General features: G+C 45.1%; 1 protein-coding gene across 1 annotated transcript; it reads left to right on the top strand.

Annotated features, from left to right (window-relative positions):
• Positions 1-1,496: 1,496 nt before the first annotated feature.
• On the top strand, positions 1,497-20,670 carry NUS1 (NUS1 dehydrodolichyl diphosphate synthase subunit). The gene is made up of 5 exons (XM_083176823.1): positions 1,497-2,117; positions 4,734-4,862; positions 8,386-8,538; positions 11,535-11,634; positions 17,396-20,670. The coding sequence occupies exons 1-5, from the start codon at positions 1,679-1,681 to the stop codon at positions 17,484-17,486; spliced, it is 912 nt and encodes a 303-aa protein (XP_083032949.1). The 5' UTR covers positions 1,497-1,678; the 3' UTR covers positions 17,487-20,670.
• Positions 20,671-22,641: the final 1,971 nt, after the last annotated feature.

Genomic DNA, 22,641 nt, shown 5'->3' with positions numbered 1-22,641 from the left:
CCTGCATGATTAGGGTGACCCGGTGACATCACTGGACAATATTGGAGGGTGATAATATTCAGTGTGTACAGACTATATTGTCTACCCATGGCCACAGCCAATATGGTTAACTATATTGGCCGTGGCCCCACGTCAGCTAATGTGTATGGGGCATAATTGTTACAATCAGATATGTTGTAAACATCTCTTCAGGTCTCATGTAGTGTATATTAGATTATTCTGACTTTATAAACCACAGTTTGCAGAAAACCAAAAATTTTCTGGAGAGAAGAATTATTGTAACATCATAACAAAGTAGCACATGAATAGAAACGGTGATGCACTACAATTTCAGTAAACCGTATATGATTAGCTGTAAAACATTAGTTTGAACTATAAAGCAATTTAGTAGTTTCATGTTTATCAAACAATTATTGCTTGAGCATAGCAAAAACAGTGCCCAGACAGTTATCTGGACAGCAGTAACACAGATCCAGAACTCTGCTATGAGTAATATCAGCAGCATTCCAGTATGTAATGGTTTATGCCAGTGGTTCCCAAACATTTTTTAAGTCAAGGCACCCTAGAGCAGGGGTGGCCAAATCTGTCCTCAAGATCTACCAATGGTGCATGTTTTCCAGGCAACCTGTGGATCTATAGTAGGAATGAATGCAGCATGTTTAAAAATGTGAGAGTTAGTAATGACTACAGCTGTGCAGCAGCTAGGTGACCTGGAAAATGTGGACCGTTGGTAGATCTCGAGAACTGGTTTGGCCACCCCTGCCATAGAGTGTCTGAATATTTTTCACGGCACCCTTAGACAAAAAGTTGGTTGTTGAGAGATTTAGAATAAAAATATTAAATGAAGAAAATTGTGCATATATGTTATCCTTAGGTTCAGATTAGGGACCAGATTTGCTTCTGTTTGCCAATTTACGTTATTATGGTCAGCCACCGTCACTGGTTTTGAGTCCTGGACCACCAACCTGAGGCACCCTTGCATTTGTCCCAACGTAACCCAGGGTGCCATGGCACACAGTTTAGGATCCACTGGTTTATGTTGATTCCTGGCGAGCCCGCGAAGGGCGGCGGTACGCGTTCTCCGACCTTTTCATACCCCCACTATCCACGTCGGTGTGGAGTTGATTGTAAATAGTGTGGCGAGCGCAGCGAGAAACCGAGCCCGAATCGTGGCGAGGGGACACGCATTACTTCACAGGTATTACGCGTCCCCTCGCCACGCTTCGGGCTCAGTGGCTCCACACCGACGTGGATAGTGGGGGTATGAAAAGGTCGTTGGACGCGTACCGCTGCCGCTCGCCACGCCCGATGGGACCCGATGGGCGCCGTGTTAGGAAACAAGTACCAAAATGTTTTAATTCCAATAGATTGCGTTATACAGATCTGAGTTACTGTATATGTAGATTATTCCATGCCGTGACAGCAGAGGTCGCTGTCACTTTCTCGGACACGTCGCTCCTCTTACATCCTGTCTTGTTGCTCCCATAAACCTTTCCTAGATTCCGGCTCCAACCTGGACTGGCCACATCACTTCGCTTCTTTCCTGCGGAAGTGACGCCACGTGATGTCCTGACCAATCCGGGCCGCAGATGTGGTGTGCCCCGGAGTCACACAGTGTATGGAAGGCAGTACGATGCCAGTGGCGGGGCTGAGGTGCCGGTGTCAGTGAGCGTCGGACATGTCCGTGCTGTACGCGCTGGCCTGGCGCCTCCTGCACGTGCTGCTCGGCCTGCAGCGCGCGCTCCTATCGTGGCTCCGGCTCTGGCACTGGCGGCTGTGGCGGGCGGCGGGAGCGCTCTTCTTGCCAGTTGACACCGGCTTTCACGAGCGGGGCCCGCGAGGAGACGGTCAATTCCTATCGCGACGCCGAGATGTTAATGGACGTTGCTTGTGCCCGGAGCCCGCGGACATCTCCCTACGGCAGCGATGTGACTGCTCCTACCTGCACCACGACTTCACGACGCATCACCGGAGAGACCGAGTAAAGCTCAGCAAGCTGCCCGTGCACCTGGGACTCCTCATAGGCGAAGAGCAGGAGAGCTACACGGACGTTGCCAGCCTGGTGGTGTGGTGCATGGCGCTGGGCATCTCCTATGTCAGCGTCTATGACCCGCAAGGTACCCCGATGGGAAGCATATGGTTATAGTGGCACCCCCTGATCCCTCCATTCTTCCTGTAACATTTACTCCTGTGCCCAACACAAGAGGGGGCGCTGCCGTTCTCACACTTCACTCTGTTCAAACTGCAGCTACATCAGATACCCGTGTAGCCATGCCATGTATCATACTAGTGGGTGAATCTCTTCATTTGGGAACTTGTCATTCTGTCTGCATGCATTAACTTCATTTTAATCATCTGGGACACCCATCATGTGTTCTGCCTGAAATCTAAGTGAAATACAGGCTTGAGTTTAGCCAGCCACAGAACCTGTGTAAATCATAGGTGTCCGTGATGAAGCGGACAGTATGGCAAGTGTATATCAGCTAATGAAAGTGTATCTCTGGCATTCAGGAGAAGAGCTATGCTTTTTTTTGGGGACTAAATTACTCAGTCTCAATATGTGCAAGGCTTGGCATATATAGGTGAATGTTACATAAATCCTTGGAACCAGCTTGCCAGGATGCTTAAGGTACCCATACACTAGTGCCATGGTTGGGGTCTCTATTTATTTCTCTTCCCCTCTCACGTTCGTCACTTTTACGTTCCTGGTTTTCTGTAGTTTTGTCATGTTTTTTTGGGGTAGTGTGGTCGACCCTTACAGGCCTTCCATTTCCCCAATGTGCCGAAGCTCTCATCCTTTTGGGGAGAGCTTCGGTCCCCTTGAGGATGACCCCGAGCTGCAAGGCGGAGGGAAGTCTAATGCGGGTCTCTCCAAACCTTCGGGTGCGGAGGACCCACCGTCCTAACCCTTCCGAGGGTTGAGGAAGCGGGTTCCTCTAAGCTTCGTCGAAGAGGACCCGTCGATTCCTATTTTCCCCTCTTTGGCCTTATGGATGAGAGGGCTCAGGCGAAACATGGGGCCCTTCTCCTTCGGGAGAGAGCCTATTCGATCGCACGACCCCCTATGCACGTGTTTAGGCACAGCACTGGTGGTAGGGAGCACACCTCGGGCTCATGAGTTTTTTCAAACTCATATGTCCCTTTATCACACTATAGTGATCCATCTTTGTGGAAAGTGCCGTGTTGTATGTGTTTTACCTTTTGGAGATCACCATGGTTGCCACAAGGATTTGTCAGTACCTGTGGCGGTCAATGGCAGCGCATACAATACAATTTACCATTATTAAACTGCGTTAAGTTGTCCTGTTATCTCTGTAATGTAGTTGTTAACTTTACAGCAAGGACTGTATGACTTAAGGCCCTCATACACTGTTCTCACCTGATTCTGTCGAATCGGGCTGAGAAATTAGAGAAGTGGTCAAATTGCAAGTGTTTGACGTCTGATCAAATCCAATGCGTATCGGAGGTTGGACCTTGGGTGCTTTTTAGCTCCTGTGATGTATCGCACCCGATTCCATTGAACTTCCCAGGAAGTCCTTTTACATGCGATAAATCATAGAAAAAAACCATGAAAATGGCACATCAAGTACCAAATCACTGAATTTTGTTCCAACCAGCCAGATTGCGCAATCTTCAAGTGTATGGCCAGCTTGCAAATTTGCAAATCTGATGGGTAGATTTATTAAGCTCGGTGAAGTGATAGTGTCTGGTTTTTATCACTGGCCAATCGGCTCCTGCCTGTAACTTCACAGGTAGGAGCTGATTGGCCAGTGATTAAAAACAGACCGTTTATCACTTCACAAAGCTTAATAAATCTACCCCTGAATGATTTAATCTGGCGCATATATATATTTTTTGTGATGGCTCTGGGTGTAGATGTCTTTGTCTGTGGGTGATAATGAGCTGACATTTGGAAATGAGGTGAGACGGCAGTTTTAGGCACAATGCCCCCCCATCACCTCCGCTCCAGAGCCGGAGCTCCCCTGCTGCTTCCCCAGCCGCCATTCACAGTAGTGACGAAGCTCGGGATGTTCTGGGTGGCTCGGGAGCGCTCAGGAGTTGATCTGCCTGTGATCACTGCTGTGACTGGCAGCTGCCAGAGGTGAGGGAGGGTCCTACATTCTGTGGTGGGTTTTGCTGGGGCAGGACAAACCTGCCTTGGTAGGTTTGTCCTGTACAGCAAAATCCACCATTCAAGGCCCATACACACTGGACGGTCCCCTCTGCTGATGACATCAGTGGCAGCAGGGACCTAGCATTGGCAAATATACACACTTGCCTATGTGGGGGGAGGGGGGACCATGTTGCATTCTGTAGCATGGCTCTTGTTAACGATCCACTCCCTTGTCTGTACATGCACAGAGGACTGAGAAGGTCCTTAACGATCCACAGGCGCGAGCATTGGCTATCAGATACAGCATACACATCAGGCAATAAAATGACCAATGTCTCTTAAAAGGGCAAGGATGAGCGCTTACTCATTTTATTACCCAGTGTGTACAGTGTTTAAGATATTCACTTTAAATTGTCGGTGCGTGATAATTTATTTTAAAGTCACCCTGTCCCAAGTCTCAAAATAGTTTATCTCCTAATACTGTGTTGTCTTCAGTTTTCATGGTTAGTCCAAAGTTGTTCTGACTGCATCTTTCCTCTCTGTGTTTGATAGCAAACAGAACATGTGGACATGTACACAGCACTAAAGTAATGTGAATTCTTTTTTCTGTCCTTTTAAGGGATCTTCAAACAAAATACTTCCAGACTTATGGATGAAGTTTTAAAACAGCAGAAGGAATTATTAGGTGATGAATGTTCAAAGTATCCGTCAGAATATGCAAATGGCAGCACTGACAAAACAGAGAAAGGTAAGATTATTTGGCAATTTTAATCATATTGGTTAGTGTGTATGTGCTAGATCATTCCTCCGTGGCACTACCGATCTAGTAAGCTATATAAGTGGTGCCACCTAGTGTTTTCGGGGCCTCTGAGTTGTAGAGCATTCCTCTGACCTCTATTTAGATTTTACATTCATGCCGCATTGTGCAATATGTCGATACCCACGGTTTTAAATTGGGAAGTGTATGTAGTCTATCGAACAATTAAAGCTGTTGCATAAAAATAATTTAAAACTATAATGCTGAAAAAATATAAAGACACGCTGCTGCCTTGGAGTAATCAGTACACAGACTGTGTTTATATGTCAGCTATAAGACGTGTCGCAGGAAGCCAGGACGAAGCATGAAGTAAATATACTTCATGCTGGAGAGATGGTAAAGACTCTATAAACCACATGATATGGGTATTTCATAGTTTAAGATTTACTTCCCTTTATTGCTAAGTACAGTACAGCATGCATTGAATATGGTGAATCAGCCATTTTGGAGACTACATACTGTATATGTTTTTTAATTTTAATTAAATCACTGTACTGGTTTGACATTGGCTGCATTAAAAAGTCCCCCAGGACTTTTTAATGGGAAAACAAGTAGAAATTGGCCAAATAACTGTTAATATGTTGGCAGTGTACTAGTATGGAGACTATTCCTAATGTACCTGGCAGCCACTATCATCAATGAAGAAAAGGTAGACTAATACCCAGTGGCATAACTGTGCAGGGGATGCAGCTGCTATGGGGCCCAGCCCCAAGACAACCCCCTGCACCTTCTTCAAGCTCTTAAATTTATTTATTTTTTAACTGATTCACATAGTCAGCAGCTGTGGTCTCCACCCCATCTTACTGCCGCTGTGAGCAGATATCTAGAGACCCATTGATAGGAAGTGTGAGTCCCGGAAGCGCAGTGAAGGGGCAACACGGCGCATATGTGGTTGAGACACTGCAGCCGTGCCTGAGACCCATAGGAGGTGCGGGAGACACCTCGCAGCAGTGCTTGGGTCCCAGTGGAGGGGGTGCAGTAGAGAACTGGCAACAGTGTTTGAGAGCCGGCAGAGGTACGGGAGACGTGCTGGCAGTGAGTCCCATCAGCAGTGAGCATGTTAACTGGCGCTAATGAAGAGTCCTAGCACTGTTTTCACTGAAAGAGGAAAGGACTGAGGTGTATACAGTGTTACAACCTGGCTCTTCTCTTTTGCACTCCCCATCTTCCCTGTCTCCCCACCTCTATCTCTCTCTCTGTCACTAATATATCCCTCATTCCTCTCCCTCAGTCCCACTCTCTCCTCTATTTCTCTCTCACTCTGCATCCCTCTCCTCTTACCCCCACACTCTCACCCCCATCTCTATCCCTCACCCTTTCCCACTCTCCCTTCCTGTCTCTCCATGTCTCTCTCCCCCTCCCCATCTCTTTACCCTTTCTGTATCACCTATCTCTCTACCCCTACCTGTATCTCTTTTCTTTTTCACTCTCCTGTACTCCATCTCTCACCCCTCTCTCTCCTTACTTTATTTCTCCCTCCCTCTACCCTCTTTATCTGAACTTTCTCTGGCTCCCCCTCCATCGCTGTCTCACCCCTATTAATCTCTCTCACTTGCCCTAGTCTTTTTCACATCTATCTCCCTGTCCCTGACCTCTTACACCACTCTTCCCCGACTGTTTCGGCTGAGCCCCGTGTTTATCAAGGTGTAATAAAGCAGTCAGACTGTTAACTACATCCTACCAGTCCCAGGAGCTGTGGCCAAATTTACAGTGTTGCAAGTATATTCTTGCCTGCACCGACTATTTGGCCGGGCAATATCGCTGCTGTGGGGCTGCGCATTGCTATCGAACGCTGTGTAAACACTGGACAATTCAGGCAAACCTACTAAATGATTTAGTCAAAATCGCTTTTTGACAGAATTACAGAATGTTTTACTGAAATTCTTCATATTTTAGCAGCAGAACATTTTCATGATGGTAGCAGACTGAGGTTCCAGAATCACTGGTTACTGCATTTGAAACTTCAGTTCTCCCAATGGAATACATACAGAATCCCGGCATTCAAAATACCGACCGCCGAGATCCTGACGGGGAGGACGTGGATCAGCCCCCCTTGTGGGCTCGCTGTGCTCGCCACGCAGCGGGCACAGTGCCTCGCTACGCTCGACACACTAATTTATTCTCCCTATATGGGTGTCATGGACACCCACGGAGGTAGAAAGTATTGGTATTCCGGCATCAGGATTATAACTGCATCCCCTCCCAATCCAGAGTTATTTGTCTTCATCTGTTAAATGGCCCCAGCTATGTATTCCAATGGTTTTTGAGTAGATAGTAATATGGCACTCCATACCAAATGTGCACTTTGGATGAGCATGATTGACTGTTTTCCTCTCTTTGGAAGGTTTTAAGAGAATACATTGGAATTTTTCTCACCCTGTACGGTCAATGTTTGTGAAATCTTGTTGTTTTTATGCAGGTTACCTTTTTCTTTGAGATTAGACAGCTATGGTATTACTTTTGTCTGTTTATGGAGGAATTTATTATATTGCATTTTAAATATTCTGGTCTCACCACCAACTAAGTCCTCCATTATGCCACTGTGGGGATCTGCTACTACTAGCCTTGCCGCTGGGTTAGTAAATTCTAAATACCTCTGTATTGATTACTAGTGATTGCTTTGATTATATGCCCTTGAATCTTATGCCATTTCTTCCATACTTATGCAGAAAGTGTAGGTCCAGGTTGATAGACTGGACTTTTTTACATGCTGTCTTTATCCCCAGGATTGGCATCCCTAGTGCAAATTTGCCGGTGGTTATGCTGTGTGTCGAGATAGCATCTAAATTAAACCATGGTAGATGGTTTGGCAACTATTAACCCTTTGAGTGGTGGGTTTTGCTGGGGCAGGACAAACCTACCAGGGCAGGCTCCGGCGTTTGTACGCCGAGGCTGTGATCCCCAGCCGCCAGTCACTACAGTGACCTCAGGTGGCAGGCTCAGGGATGTTTGCGGCAGCTCAGGAGGACTCTGGCGCCTGAACTCTCCCGAGCCGCCCCAAACATCCCTGAGCCTGCCGTCTACGTCATTGCTGTAAACTGCATGGCGGCTGGGGAAGAGGGCGTCAGGGGAGCTCCGGCGTAAGATCGCCAGAGCAAAGGTGATGGGGAGGTTGGGCGGAGTGACAGGGTGGGGGCTCTAGAGGTGGTGCGCCAGTGATGCGCACCTATTCCACATTAATGGTATGCCTGGAAATTTTCCGGTACAGCCCGCTGCGGCAGTGCAGCTGCGCCCGGAAAATTTCCGGGCATACCACCCAAGTCTAGAAAGGGTTAAAGGGGTTTAGCAAAGTTGCATGAGTGTAAAGGGATTTACATATTGAAATGTTATAAGCTTGTTCAAGCAAAGTATTTAGTCCTGGTTGAATAGTTAATGTGTAAAGCCGAAAACTGGGCCTTGAGGCTCCTACAAGCTTTCAAATTCCGTTTTTAATCCTGTGTTTTTATATCAACAGATTTCTACCATTTGCCTGTACTAAAGGTGCTATCACCAGAAGATGGGAAGCCAAACATTGTAAGAGCTGCTCAAAGTTTTTGTCAGCTCGTAGCGGAGAGGCAGAAGACTCCAGCAGACCTGGATGTAGAGTTCTTTGATCATCTACTAAGAAGTAATCTATTCAATTTTCCTTGTTCACCATTTTTTAAAGTAAAATTAAGTAGTATTGCATGCATTTTTAGGTACTCTTTACCTAGCACGGCGCCCGCGATTACAATCGCGGGCGTCGGGGGTAAAAAATCGCGGGCATCGCGGGTAAATCAAAAACGTGTGCGACGCGATGCCCGCGATTTTCCCATAGGGATCAATGTTAAAAGACAGATTGGTCGCGATTTTAGCGTTAATTGGCTCAGTGCCCGCGATTTTTACATAGGAAACAATGTTAAATGGGCCACAGAGCCCTAATAGTCCCCCTGAAGTGTGAAATGGCCCCCACAATTTTTAACGCCACCCCACGATCAACGTGAACCCGAAGCGTGGCGAGCGCAGCGAGCCCGCGAGGGGCGGCGGTACGCGTCCTCCGACCTTTTCATACCCCCACTATCCACGTCGGCGTGGAGTTGAGAATAGAATAGTGTGGCGAGCGCAGCGAGCCACCGAGCCCCGCGAGGGGACGCGGATACCTTCACAGTTATACGCGTCCCCTCACGGGCTTCACAGGTGTCCGTGGCGACGCGGACACCTGTGAAGCCCGCGAGGGGACGCGTTTACCTGTGAAGGTATCCGCGTCCCCTCGCGGGGCTCGCTGCGCCCGCCACGCTTCGGGCTCGGTGGCTCGCTGCGCTCGCCACACTATTCTATTCTCAACTCCACGCCGACGTGGATAGTGGGGGTATGAAAAGGTCGGAGGACGCGTACCGCCGCCCCTCGCGGGCTCGCTGCGCTCGCCACGCTTCGGGTTCACGTTGATCGTGGGGTGGCGTTAAAAATTGTGGGGGCCATTTCACACTTCAGGGGGACTATTAGGGCTCTGTGGCCCATTTAACATTGATTCCTATGTAAAAATCGCGACCAATCTGACTTTTAACACTAAAATCGCGACCAATCTGATTTTTAACATTGGTCCCTATGGGAAATCGCGGGCATCGCATCGCACCCGTTTTTTAGTGCATGCGATGGTCGCCGTGCTAGGTAAAGAGTACCCATTTTTATTTCTGGTAATGTATAGCAAAGTTCCTATCTCTGTCTCTGCATGTTGTTTTGACATGGCTTACTGGGACTCTTATTATATTCACTAGACAAAAAAAGATGCAGTCAATTTACCTACAGTCAGAATACAGACTGTAAAAATACCGACCACCAATGACTGTTGTTCAAAATACTGTCACGGTGAAAATGCCAGCCGTTTATGCCGACATATAAGATGTCAACAGGTCAAAATGTTTTTTTTTCGTGTGTGGTTTTTTTTTTTTTTTTTTTTTTTTTTTTTTTTATACAAGTGGGCATAGAGTTAGATTATAATAGTGTGCTAAGTGTAGCAAGGCAGATTGCCCAAAACATGGCGAGGGGATGCTGTGCTTATACAGTGTCTATGTTGACAGACAGAAGTCATGTTGACTTATTGACATGTCAGCATTTTTACCATGTTGGCATTTTGACCGTAGATAGATTATACTAAACCCACCAAAGTGCTCACTACAGATAATCCATTGCAATGCTTAAATTGCTTTGTAAACAATACTGCAAATTCAATTGCAAAAATAAAATCGGTAATGCATATTTACCCAATTTTTCACAAAGACCACCACTGTATTCTTGCTATTACTTCTATTCCCTTAGTCCAGTGGTTCTCAACTAAGTTGTTAGTACATCCTGGGTATCGTGCATTGACCATCAGGAGTACATGACAAATCTCCTGTCATACAGCAGGACATAAATATGATTAGACATATAGAAACCTGATTGACATACATTAAGTCATCATTGCTAAGGTTGGAAGGTCTACACAAGCAAAAGGTCAATATCGGGAAGGTCAACAGTCAAAAGGTCGGCATGAGTTTTTTACGCGCAGAGATGGGGAGCCTTTAGCCCTCAAGCTGTTGCTGAACTAAACATCCCAGCATGCCCCGCAACAGTTTTAGAATGGCCAAATATTAAAACCGTAGCAGGGCATGCTAGGATGTGTAGTTCAACAGCTGGAGGGCCGTAGGTGTCCATGCCGACTTACTTTAAAATTCAGGACAAAAAAAATTCAGGACAAAAAAGTGACACTTATGTGGACCATTTGACTGTCAACCTAATGCTTGTGGTGTCTTTCCAACCTCTAGGTTGACCTGATGTATGTTGACCCTATGGCACATAATTATACCCGACCTCCTACCCTGGCACATAGTGAGCCGCCTGTCCTTTCCCGGAAGGAATGTTGGTTTTGTCCTAGATAGTGTTTAGTTGTCAAGCCAATAGTTTGTCAGCCATAATCAAATCCTTGTTCTTTAGGAACATAGACAGAATCAAGCACTTAATTCCCTCAAACGATTTTGCCTGCAGTCCTTCATGCATTTGTATCCTCATAGGAAAAAGATCTGTGAGTGTAGAGGAGACTCCTATGAGTTCTCCACAATCCACAGAGCCTGGCGCTTGAGTGGAGTAATTAAATTTTTTATATAGATTAAAATAACTGTATTCCAGGTTTGGCTGCAGCAAGGGCAGGTGAGTCTGCTGGTGACTCACTCAGAGTTTACAGAAATGGTTGGTTTTGCACGTTCAAAACCAACCATATTTGTATCCTCATGCCTAGACTACTGCAATGCCCTCTACCTTGGTCTCCCTGCAAAAGAATGCACTGCTTTCAGCTGGTACAAGATGCAGATGCTAGGCTATTAACCAACCAGCCACATACCACACACATCCCTATTCCCCTTAGTGTCTGTAAGATGGTGAATCTTTTTCGAGCTAGACTTACTCCCTTTCAAAGCCCTACATGATCAGGGCTCAAAGTACTTGAAGCCACTGCTAATTCAATGGTGCCCCACTGGATTACTGTTATCTGTTGATTTAGTACTATTAACAGTACCTAGAATCTCCCTTATTTCATCTGGGGGTCAAGCTTATTTTCATTCATACTTCATGGAATTTAACTGACCATAATATATCATCATTGTTTTATAGGTACACAGAATTTCCCAGATCCTGAACTCATATTAAAATTTGGTTCTGTAAACAGCACATTAGGTTTTTTGCCTTGGCACATACGACTTTCAGAAATTATGTAAGTATATGCATCATATGTTGGACTTTGTCTCCTCCCCCCCCCCCTTCACATCCAAAAGGGCAAAACATTCTGTTGAGACCAGTTTCAATTAGCGTCACTAATTACTGCAAGCTTGTAGCAGTGCATGGGGCTAATATAATTTCTGTCGTTGTCGTCCATCCTGGTGACAGCTAACCATGGGATGTAGGAGGGTCCGCAGGAGCAAGGCACCTATGCTAACGTCTTTGAGAGGCAGGCTCCTCCCTTCTGCATTATCCAGTTCGTTTTAGGTACCCACTGGAGTGGGTGCTATGCTGACTGGCTGTGAGCTGCAGCTGTTTTTAGAGTAGCTAAGGGTTTGTTTTTTATTAATAATCACTTAGTTAGTTGCAGGCTACAGTGTGAAACTTCCAGAGGAAGTTTCTTTACAGTCACAGCGCAGCAGAGGCTGACAGAAGCACGTCCTGTCAGTACTCTGTGTCTAGAGAGCTGCTGTCTGCTCTCTCTCTGCACAGCGCTTTCATCTCCACAAAAGGAGGTGCCCTGGGGTGTGTCCAGAGCCACCTCCCTGCTTAAGGGGGGGATCATGGGTGACTGACACACCCCCCCCCCCAATGGTGCTGCCATTTTATCGGGCTTATAGGCGGAAATCCTTTGGAGTTAATGCCTATTACAGGAGTCCAGCTCAGCTGGACGCTTCCAAGTGGTCCCATACAGAGGGGAGACACTGGAAGAGAGAAGAAACACTTGGTAGGAGTGGCTGAGAGGGGGAGGGTACCAAAACGGCTTCCCTCAGTGCAGGAAGAGACAAAGTCTCTACTTCAGCAGGGTGTTTCTACAGAACTGAGTGAACAGTTTCTTCTAGGCAGCACCTTCCCTGGTGACCGCTGAGGGTCCATTACAGCAGCGCAGACAGATAAGTACACTGGTATATTATTCTGTACAGACATCTGACACTTTGCACTGTGTGACATCATGGCAAAAAGGTGTAGTGCTGCTGCACTTGGGGAGGGAGCTTATGCTATGTTAATTAACTGCTGGTTTTGATTGAGTTAAATTAACTGTTAAACAGATGGACCGGGGGATTTGTGGCCTGCATGTGAGTCTGTGCCCAGTGGGGCTCAAGCCCAGAGGACTGAGCAGCCTGATCCTGAGTGGGCGGCTGCCTTGGGGAGATCTATGCATGCATTAGTGCAGGCTTTGAATAGGCAGAGATGAGCTAGTTAAGTCTCCTGGGCCTTTTTCTTGTCTATTTCTATGTCTTCCCTCCATTTCCCATGATTTCTCGGGTCCTTATGAGAGTGAGGACACGGGGTCAAGGATCATCCTGATTGCTCCCGATTGGCACAGGAGGTCTTGTATTCAGACATACTAAGGTTGTAAACAGCATCGTGGCGTCTTCCACTTCGACCACACCTACTCAAGCAAGGACCCTTCCTACATCAGGACCTAGCTCCTCTCAATTTGACAGCCTGACTTTTGAGCCCTCCTTGTTAAAGAAGGGTTTCTCGGATGCAGTTATCAGAACCATGCTCAGGGCTTGGAAACCTGTGATGGCAGCCAATTATCATAGGTTCTGGAAGACTTATATCAGGTGGTGTGAACGTCTAAATTTTAAAGTCACTAGGCTCCTGGAGTTTCTCCAGGATGGTTTTTCGGCGGGGTTGAGTCTTCAGTTTTTAAAAGTACAGCTATCTGCCTTGTCTATCTTCTTTCAAAAGAGTGCCTCTGTTACAGGAAGTGCAAACTTTCCTGCAGGGAGTTATGAGGATCAAACCTCCCATATAGATAGCCGGTGGCGCCTTGGGATCTGTCTCTGGTGTTGTCGGTTCTGCAGAAACCCCCATTTGAGCCTTTAAGGTCGGCTGATCTTAAGTTTCTTTCTTGGAAACTGACTTTTCTATTGGCGATCGCTTCGGCAAGGCGAGTCTCCTTTTCTGGTATTTCACGATGATAGGGCTATTCTGCGAATGGTACCTAAGTTTCTACCGAAGGTAGTGTCAAGTCTTTATTTGAACCAAGAGATTGTGCTCCTGGTGTTTTGCCCTCCAGAGGAGGCAAGAAATAGGGACAAACTGAAGAAATTGGATGTGGTTCGCTCGCTGCGCATTTATGTGGACAGAGTGAAGGATTTTCATAAGACCGATTTGTTACTGGTACTGGATGACGTACATAAGAGGGTGGCCAGATTCTAAGCTGACCATTGCTAGATGGTTACGGTTGGTAATTGCCTTTGCTTACACTAAAGCTGGCAGGCCTGTTCCCTTCAGGATTAATGCCCATACCACCAGGTCGGTTGCTTCCTCTTGGGCTGTTCGTCATGGAGCTACAGCGGAGCAGTTGTGCAGGACTGCCACCTGGTACTCTGTTCACACCTTTACCAAGTTCTACAGGTTCCATATTTCGCGTCGGAGGACGCTTCATTTGGGCGAGCAGTGATGAGCACTGCAAACCTGAGCATACCCTCCCAAAGGACTGGCTCTTGAACGTCACCTGGTTAGCTGTGTCATCAGGATGGACAGAGAAAAGGGGATTTTTTTGTAAGAACTTACCATTTAAATACCTTTCTCTGAGTCCATCCTGGTGACACAGCGATCCCTCCCTTACGCTCAGTAAGTTTATACCGTTTCATGTGATTTGCATATTCTGTTCAGGCGTGGTACTGAGTAATGTATCCTAGTGTGCTCTGGAAGTTGAACTGAGGAATGTTGGGATATAGAAGGGAGGAGCCTGCCTCTCGAAGTTAGCATAGGTGTCTTGCTCCTGCAGACCCTCTTACATCCCATTGTTAGCTGTGTCACCAGGATGGACTCAGAAAGGGATCTGAACGGTAAGTTCTTACAAAACTCCCCTTATAGCCAGCACACTGCACTGAACACTGATTTCTGTTCACCACTTCCTGAGACGCAAACAGAAATCTGCAATAAGTGGAGCTTTCTTAAGGTGGCCATACACACGCAGATCTGTCTGGTTAGAACAAAAACATGAGAGCAAATGACAGTTGACCATTTGCTTGGAAATGCTGGAAAACTGACAAACTGTCACTCATCCATAACCATGTTTTTGGTCCAACCAGCCAGATCTGAAGATAAATCTTACTAGTGTATGGGCACCTTTACCGTTGCCCAGAGCCGTATTAAGATCGGATCTCTTATGGATACGATATTCAGTGCTGCGCTCCCAAGTCCCCACTGGTCTGAGACAGCTGAGCCGGCGCTGTGTAGCAATGTAGGGCATCCGAGTGACAGCTTAGCAGTCAAATAGTGTGGGGTAATTGATTAGCACCTGTTTGTTCAGTCCTTGCTGACTGCAACCTGCAGGTAAGGAGCCTGTTTTTAATTCCACTGCCCCTGTGTCTCCTAGATAGAGATATACAGTCGGGCAAAAAAGTATTTAGTCAGCCACCAATTGTGCAAGTTCTCCCACTTAAAAAGATGAGAGGCCTGTAATTTTCATCATAGGTATACCTCAACTATGAGAGACAAAATGAGGAAAAAAAATCCAGAAAATGACATTGTCTGATTTTTAAAGAATTTATTTGCAAATTATGGTGGAAAATAAGTATTTGGTCAATAACAAAAGTTCATCTCAGTACTTTGTTATATACCCTTTGTTGGCAATGACAGAGGTCAAACGTTTTCTGTAAGTCTTCACAAGGTTTTCACAAACTGTTGCTGGTATTTTGGCCCATTCCTCCATGCAGATCTCCTCTAGAGCAGTGATGTTTTGGAGCTGTCGCTGGGCAACACGGACTTTCAACTCCCTCCAAAGATTTTCTATGGGGTTGAGATCTGGAGACTGGCTCGGCCACTCCAGGACCTTGAAATGCTTCTTACGAAGCCACTCCTTTGTTACCCGGGCAGTGTGTTTGGGATCGTTGTCATGCTGAAAGACCCAGCCACGTTTCATCTTCAATGCCCTTGCTGATGGAAGGAGGTTTTCACTCAAAATCTGACGATACATGGCCCCATTCATTCTTTCCTTTACACGGAGCAGTCGTCCTGTTCCCTTTGCAGAAAAACAGCCCCAAAGCATGATGTTTCCACCCCCATGCTTTACAGTAGGTATGGTGTTCTTTGGATGCAACTCAGCATTCTTTCTCCTCCAAACACGACGAGTAGAGTTGTTACCAAAAAGTTCTATTTTGGTTTCATCTGACCATATGACATTCTCCCAATCCTCTTCTGGATCATCCAAATGCTCTCTAGCAAACTTCAGACGGGCCTGCACATGTACTGCCTTTAGCAGGGGGACACGTCTGGCACTGCAGGATTTGAGTCCCTGGCGGCGTAGTGTGTTACTGATGGTAGCCTTTGTTACTTTGGTCCCAGCTCTCAGCAGGTCATTCACTAGGTCCCCCCGTGTGGTTCTGGGATTTTTGATCACCGTTCTTGTGATCATTTTGACCCCACGGGGTGAGATCTTGCGGGGAGCCCCAGATCGAGGGAGACTATCAGTGGTCTTGTATGCCTTCCATTTCCTAATAATTGCTCCCACAGTTGATTTCTTCACACCAAGCTGCTTACCTATTGCAGATTCAGTCTTCCCAGCCTGGTGCAGGTCTACAATTTTGTTTCTGGTGTCCTTTGACAGCTCTTTGCTCTTGGCCATAGTGGAGTTTGGAGTGTGACTGTTTGAAGTGTTGGACAGGTGTCTTTTATATAGATAAAGAGTTCAAACAGGTGTCATTAATACAGGTAACGAGTGGAGGACAGAGGAGCCTCTTACAGAAGAAGTTACAGGTCTGTGAGAGCAAGAAATCTTGCTTGTTTGTTTTTGACCAAATACTTATTTTCCACCATAATTTGCAAATAAATTCTTTAAAAATCAGACAATGTCATTTTCTGGATTTTTTTTCCTCATTTTGTCTCTCATAGTTGAGGTATACCTATGATGAAAATTACAGGCCTCTCATCTTTTTAAGTGGGAGAACTTGCACAATTGGTGGCTGACTAAATACTTTTTTGCCCGACTGTATGTATGTGTGTATATATATATATATATATATATATATATATATATATATATATATATATATATATATATATATATATATATATATTTACTTGTGAGTTATCCGGACGCCCGATTTCAAAATCGGATCGGGCGCATCGCATCGCATGCGACCATCGGATGCGATGCGATGACCCGATTTTTCCATAGGAATCAATGTTAAAATGGACTGAGTCCATTTTAACATGGAATTCAATGGGAAAAAGGGGTCCTTTTCATACCCCTACTATCCAAGTGGGCATGGAGTTGGATATAAACCTGTGGCGAGCGTAGCGAGCCACCGAGCCCGAAGCGTGGCGAGCCCCGCGAGGGGACACGGAATACCGTCCCCTCGCGGGGCTCGCTTCGCTCGCCACGCTTCGGGCTCGGTGGCTCGCTACGCTCGCCACAGGTTTATATCCAACTCCATGCCCACTTGGATAGTAGGGGTATGAAAAGGACCCCTTTTTCCATAGGAATCATTTTAACATTGATTCCTATGGAAAAATCGGGTCATCGCATCCGATGGTCGCATGCGATGCGATGCGATATCGCATCGCATCTGATTGTATGCCTTAACTTAAGGCATACAATCAAAAAATCGGGCGTCCAGATAACTCACAAGTACATATATATATATATATATATATGTATTATTATTATACCGATATAGCTGAAAAAACAGGGCTAATGTGTCCAGAGTAGCATAGAGTACAGGAGTGCAGAAAACCATCTCTTGTTCCCCTATTTTGATCAAAGATTGTAACTTTTTTTTTTTTTTTTACAGTTCTTTACCATCGCATGTGAATATCCAATATGAAGACTTTTTGTTTGCTCTACGTAGCTACGCGGGCTGTGAGCAGCGGCTTGGGAAATGACCTTTTCGGTTAGGGCTTTCAGACTCCGTTCAAAAAAAAGACTGGACACATCCATTTACAAGCAGTCTATTGTTTCACTTTGGTTCATAGTACGTGTCCCAGATTTGGTCTCTACCCATCACATCCATTTGTAAGGGTGTCTTAATTCACAGACTGGAAAGTGTCGGCAGCAATCTGGGAAGTGGAAAGGATAAATGTGGATAGGAGCGCGGTGTGAAGATATTACTATTATTTTTTTTTTTTTAACATTTGGTAATGTTAAATGTAAGGTATTTTATGACTACCTATAAAAAAAAAAAAACTGTTTAAACTGGCAGTCCGTCCTGCTATTTGTATGGTATGGGCTGTTGAACAGCCAATCACAAGTGTTTCTGCGTCCAGCATGCACGTCAGATGTGCAGAATGTAAAAGGTCTTCTATTGTCCACTGCAGTAAAGGGAGCATAGGCATTAGTTTAACCAATTTTAGCCATCTCATTTTTGGTAGTGTCCCAATATTAACATGCAATATTTTAAAATGTTACACAATACAAACCAAAATGTTTAAATCTTTATTTAAAAGATATCTTTTGCTATGCATCAAATCAATATTTAAGTAGACATGCAAAAGAACTGAAAAGCAGTAGTGCTTAGTTGCACTGGAAGTTGTTAAACAACTTAAGTATTTTTTTAAATGTAATTAAAGTTATAATTTATCAGACAACGGTAATATTTAGGATTAAACTACTTGAAATGTTGAACTGGATCTCCCGGCCTCATAAGTTCTAATATAGTGAGTTATAACTGTTGCTTATCTTTTTGTAAAACAAAACTTTTACAATATTTATGTATACGTAGCTATAAATGATTCCCTATGGGGCCATTGCTTCCATTAGGACAGAGATATAATTTGCACAATCTGCTTCTCCTGCTTTTGGTAAATTGGTAAATACACATTTGAAATTCATGATTGTTTTAGTGCCGTTTATGCAGTTATTTATTACTTTTTGTCTTTATTTGCTACTGGTTACCATGTAATCCTTTCTGACCTGTATTTAATGGAAGTGTTCTTTGTTGACACTGTGGTCTGCAGTTGCTTCTATTTACTATATGTGGTATTGGTTCAGTAGGTCCAACACCATGTGGTCGGTATTAAAAAGGGTTGGCTTAGAAATTAGGTTGCAGTGGTCAACAAAAGAAAAGGTTGACATGAGGATTTTTTTATTTATTGTAATCTCTAAACTTTTTTTATTCTTTGTCATCTAAATTGATTGGGAATGGAAAAGAGTAGCGAGATACACTAATTTGGGGTCCATGTGATGGAATCCACAATTTGACACCAAAAAGTAAAACTTTTGTCAATGGCGACTTTGTGCATGTCGATCCTTTGATGTTTTACCATTAACGTTTGACCTAGACACGGTCTACCCTTTTTACCATAACCTATTTAAGTAGACCTGAAGGCAATACTGTCTGGTTCATGGGTTTTCCCTTTCGAATGCTCTTGTCTGAATCCATGATACTTCGGTGTCAATGTCAGTTCATAGGGACCTGTTTCAAGTTGACACAACTGCATTTCCCTAACCTCTACTACACAATTGTGCCACATAATGAATAAGATTCTGCTTTTTTACAAAATAAAAAAAAAAATTAAACATGTCTACAATATTAGAAATGTCTTTATTTTACCTATTTGCAAACCTCCACTTTTACATATTTAGAGAACTCTGCTAAAATATGCTTCCAGCTCACATACGACATTGGCCTAGGAGTAAATTTTACTAATATGGGAGTTATCATGGGCTACATCCCATCTTCAACAGAACTCCTATCTGTATACCCTATTACTGAAAAATGAAAACAGTGGAAAGAATAGTGAGAACTGCATTTGTTCTGCAGCTTTACTAAGTAGGTAGAACGTATTATATAGGCTAAGCCATTTTCTCTTTTAAAAACTGTGAAACTTCTACAACAGAACTTTTACATTTTGTTCTATATTTCTATAATAAGCCACTAAAGTAGATTTCTGAAACGAAGTTCTTGTTTGCTATTTTCTGCCTAAAACCCATTAGTAACACACTGTATGAAGTGTTCACTTCATATTCATGTAGATGAAGAATAGAGCTTGCTAGTGGGAAATCCTATGCTAACTTGACTTAGTAAAGACATGTACACTTTACCATTTGTGCCAAGCACTTTGTCCATCTCTGGGGACGAATCTATGAATGTATTTGAACCTATTAAGTCATTAGCTTGACCTTTTCTCAATAGCATTTTTACAAAGGGGTCGTCTTGTATTCTGTGTTGCTGTAATGGGTACTTGTTTTCTAGCTCGGGTCCCATCGCATACCTTAATTTAAGGTATGCGATGGGACCCGACAGACCCGATTTTTGGGCGCTTTTTTTACAAATGTAAAATCGGGTCCCGATTTTACATTGTAAGCATTGTATGTAATGTTAAATTCCTATGTAAAATCGGGTCCATTGTATGCCATTATAATGGCATACAATACGACCAATGCGATGGACCCGATTTTACATAAGAACCAATGTTAAATTGCCCCCCATACCCAATTTTTGTATACCCACCCTGATAGGTAATTTCTATGTCAAATGCCACCCCACGATGAACGCCAACCCGAAGCGTGGCGAGGGGCGGAGGTACGCGTCCTCCGACCTTTTCATAAACCCACGAAGCGTGACGAGCTACCGAGCCCGGCGAGCGGACGTGTAATACGTCTGAAGTAATGCGCGTCCCCTCGCGGGGCTCGCTGCGCTCGCCACGCTATATAAAATCAACTCCATGCCGACTTGGATAGTGGGGGTATGAAAAGATCGGAGGACGCGTACAGTCGCCCCTTGCGGGCTCGCTGCGCTCGCCACGCTTCGTGTTCACGTTGATCGTGGCGTGCCGTTAACAATGGGGGGGCATACAATGAAAACTGGGGTCTGGGGGGCATTTAACATTGGGGCCAATGTAAAAAATCGCATCGCATGCAATTTGGTTGCATGCAATGCGATTGGCCCGATTTTTCTAACCCGATTGCATACAATTAAAATCAGTGGCGCTGTGCTAGGAAACAAGTACCCTGTAATGTTTGGTTAAAGGTAAAAAAAATTTTTTTATGGTTTAAAAAAAGTTGAATTTTAATATTGACAAATCCGTTGTACAAGAACAGATTGGAAATAAAGTCCTTTTAAGACTACTCTGTAATCTGGATGTTTTAAAGTATGTTTCTAGTGCAGTGGTTTTCAGTTGATCACAAGCATATATGATGCTCAGAAATGGCACATTACATGACAACCAGGTTCCATGTGAGTTTATCCTTAGTCCGGTAAATCAACCAAGCAAGTGGCATAGAGACAGATTCCTCCCACCCCAATCCACTGATCTATGCTGCGTAATTCTTATCCACAGAATTATGCTGTTACATGCATTCTGTTTTTGTCACTATTGTGAAGTGTCGTTCATCATCTGAACTCTGTTCCTGTTAGGTCAGGCTCAGAGAGCAGTTTATAGCAAACAAGTAGCCTCTGCAAATTCAGTTGGCCAAGGAGGTTGGTAAGAGACCTGGAGTGGGGGAAGCCTATTTGTTTCAAAAAAATCGCTGGGAATCTGTGCATTGGTTGGGTGTGTTGGTGGGGGAGCTAGGGGATTTTTTGGAATGGGTTTAGATTCATATACAGAAATGAGAGGAATCCTTGATTGGGATTGAGATGAATGACTGGAGATATCTTTATGGATGTATTAATAAAGACAGATAAGGATAAAAATACTATAGGTAGGGGATGTGGCTTAGCTGGCAAATCAAGCAGACTTGTTTCTCCCAGCTCCTGAAACCTTGCCATTTCCAGGGCATCCTGCCTTTCCGGTGAGCCAATGGGGTGTCAGACTGACTGCACCTTTTCCGCAGCCTCTCCCTAGCATCCGGCAGTCCCTGCACCTCTCTCTGGCCAGGGCCGCACCTTTTCCGCAGCCTCTCCCTAGCATCTGGCAGTCCCTGCACCTCTCTCTCTGGCCAGGGCCTACTTGCGCTGAATAGCCACAACCTCAAATAGTGCCGCCTGCTGCATCCTCCACTGAACAGAGCCTGGAGGCTCGTTCTTGCCTGCCCGCAGATCTCCTAGATCGGCACTCGACCCCCTGCTACCATGGGTGGCTCCTGGGCCCCTGCTGGACACTTCTGCAGACTCTCTACTCCCTGAGGCTGGAGCTCCAGACCTGGCAGCTGTTTTGGATTTTTCCAAATGGGGAGGGTGAGTCCACACAGCAGATGCTCACACAGTTGCTTCCCTCACTTCCCCTTGGCTCCTGAAAACTCCCCCCTACTTAATCTACAGTATGTCCAGCTCTAATGCCCTACAGTCCAGGACTGATAGGTACTGCAAACGTAGTGTCTAAAGCTGGTGTCATTTTGTTACCTGCCCAGTGTGCTTTCCATCTTACAATTTGCTATAAACTCTCCATTGATTACTAGCCATTGGTGATTTGTTCTGGAGCCTCTTCTGCAGTTTGAACTCTTCCTGGTAATCAAATTGTGTGATTGCATTACCCATTACATCACTACTCTACCCCCTGTTATGTCTTGGATTATTGTTATACAACTCCCTGAATGTGCTAATGTCTACATTGCCTTGAGGTACTCAAATACATTGCCTAGAGATGGTCCTCTATGCTTTCCCATGCTGGCCTAGCCACCTTTTGAGGGGGAATTCTTCAGTGGTGACCTTGCCAGCTCTACAATCCCTGGATTCTGTTCGCCCTTTGCTCCATGTCAAAAAGAAAGATTTTGAACAGTTGAAACATAGGATCTATGATACCATCTGCTCAAAAATTGCCTCCGTCCAGTCAGCGGTCTCCCAGATCGGCACTTGGCTATCTTCTCTGGAGGAGTTTACCTCAGACTGCTGCCCTTAATGCTCTCTGAGCTGCTGTCCTTCGACAGGCGGTTGAGTCCCGCCTGTCGACATCCTTCAGGGTTGCAATTCTCCTTTATAGAAAATTGCAACCCCAACTCCTTTTATAGGTGTCTCCCATTTCAAGATGTGACTTTGATCGCTTTGGAGGAGGGTAAACACTTTCTTGGTTAATTGCAAACTGTGTGGTCCGTCATACATTTGTCAACCTTTATGGAACTAACCAGACACAGTAGTTTTTTTTTCTCTCTGCAGCCCTA

Source organism: Crinia signifera, chromosome 3 (assembly GCF_055691185.1).
Source record: "Crinia signifera chromosome 3, ASM5569118v1, whole genome shotgun sequence".
Classification (NCBI taxonomy): Eukaryota; Metazoa; Chordata; class Amphibia; order Anura; family Myobatrachidae; genus Crinia; species Crinia signifera.
This window is presented reverse-complemented; position numbering and strand designations above follow the sequence as displayed.

Excerpts from the sequence above, each read along its gene's own strand:
- NUS1 (XM_083176823.1), top strand. The coding sequence starts at position 1,679 with ATGTCCGTGCTGTACGCGCTGGCCTGGCGCCTCCTGCACGTGCTGCTC. Across the intron at positions 8,539-11,534 it reads CTTTGATCATCTACTAAGAA|GTACACAGAATTTCCCAGAT; the intron begins GTAATCTATTCA and ends ATTGTTTTATAG. Across the intron at positions 11,635-17,395 it reads ATACGACTTTCAGAAATTAT|TTCTTTACCATCGCATGTGA; the intron begins GTAAGTATATGC and ends TTTTTTTTACAG.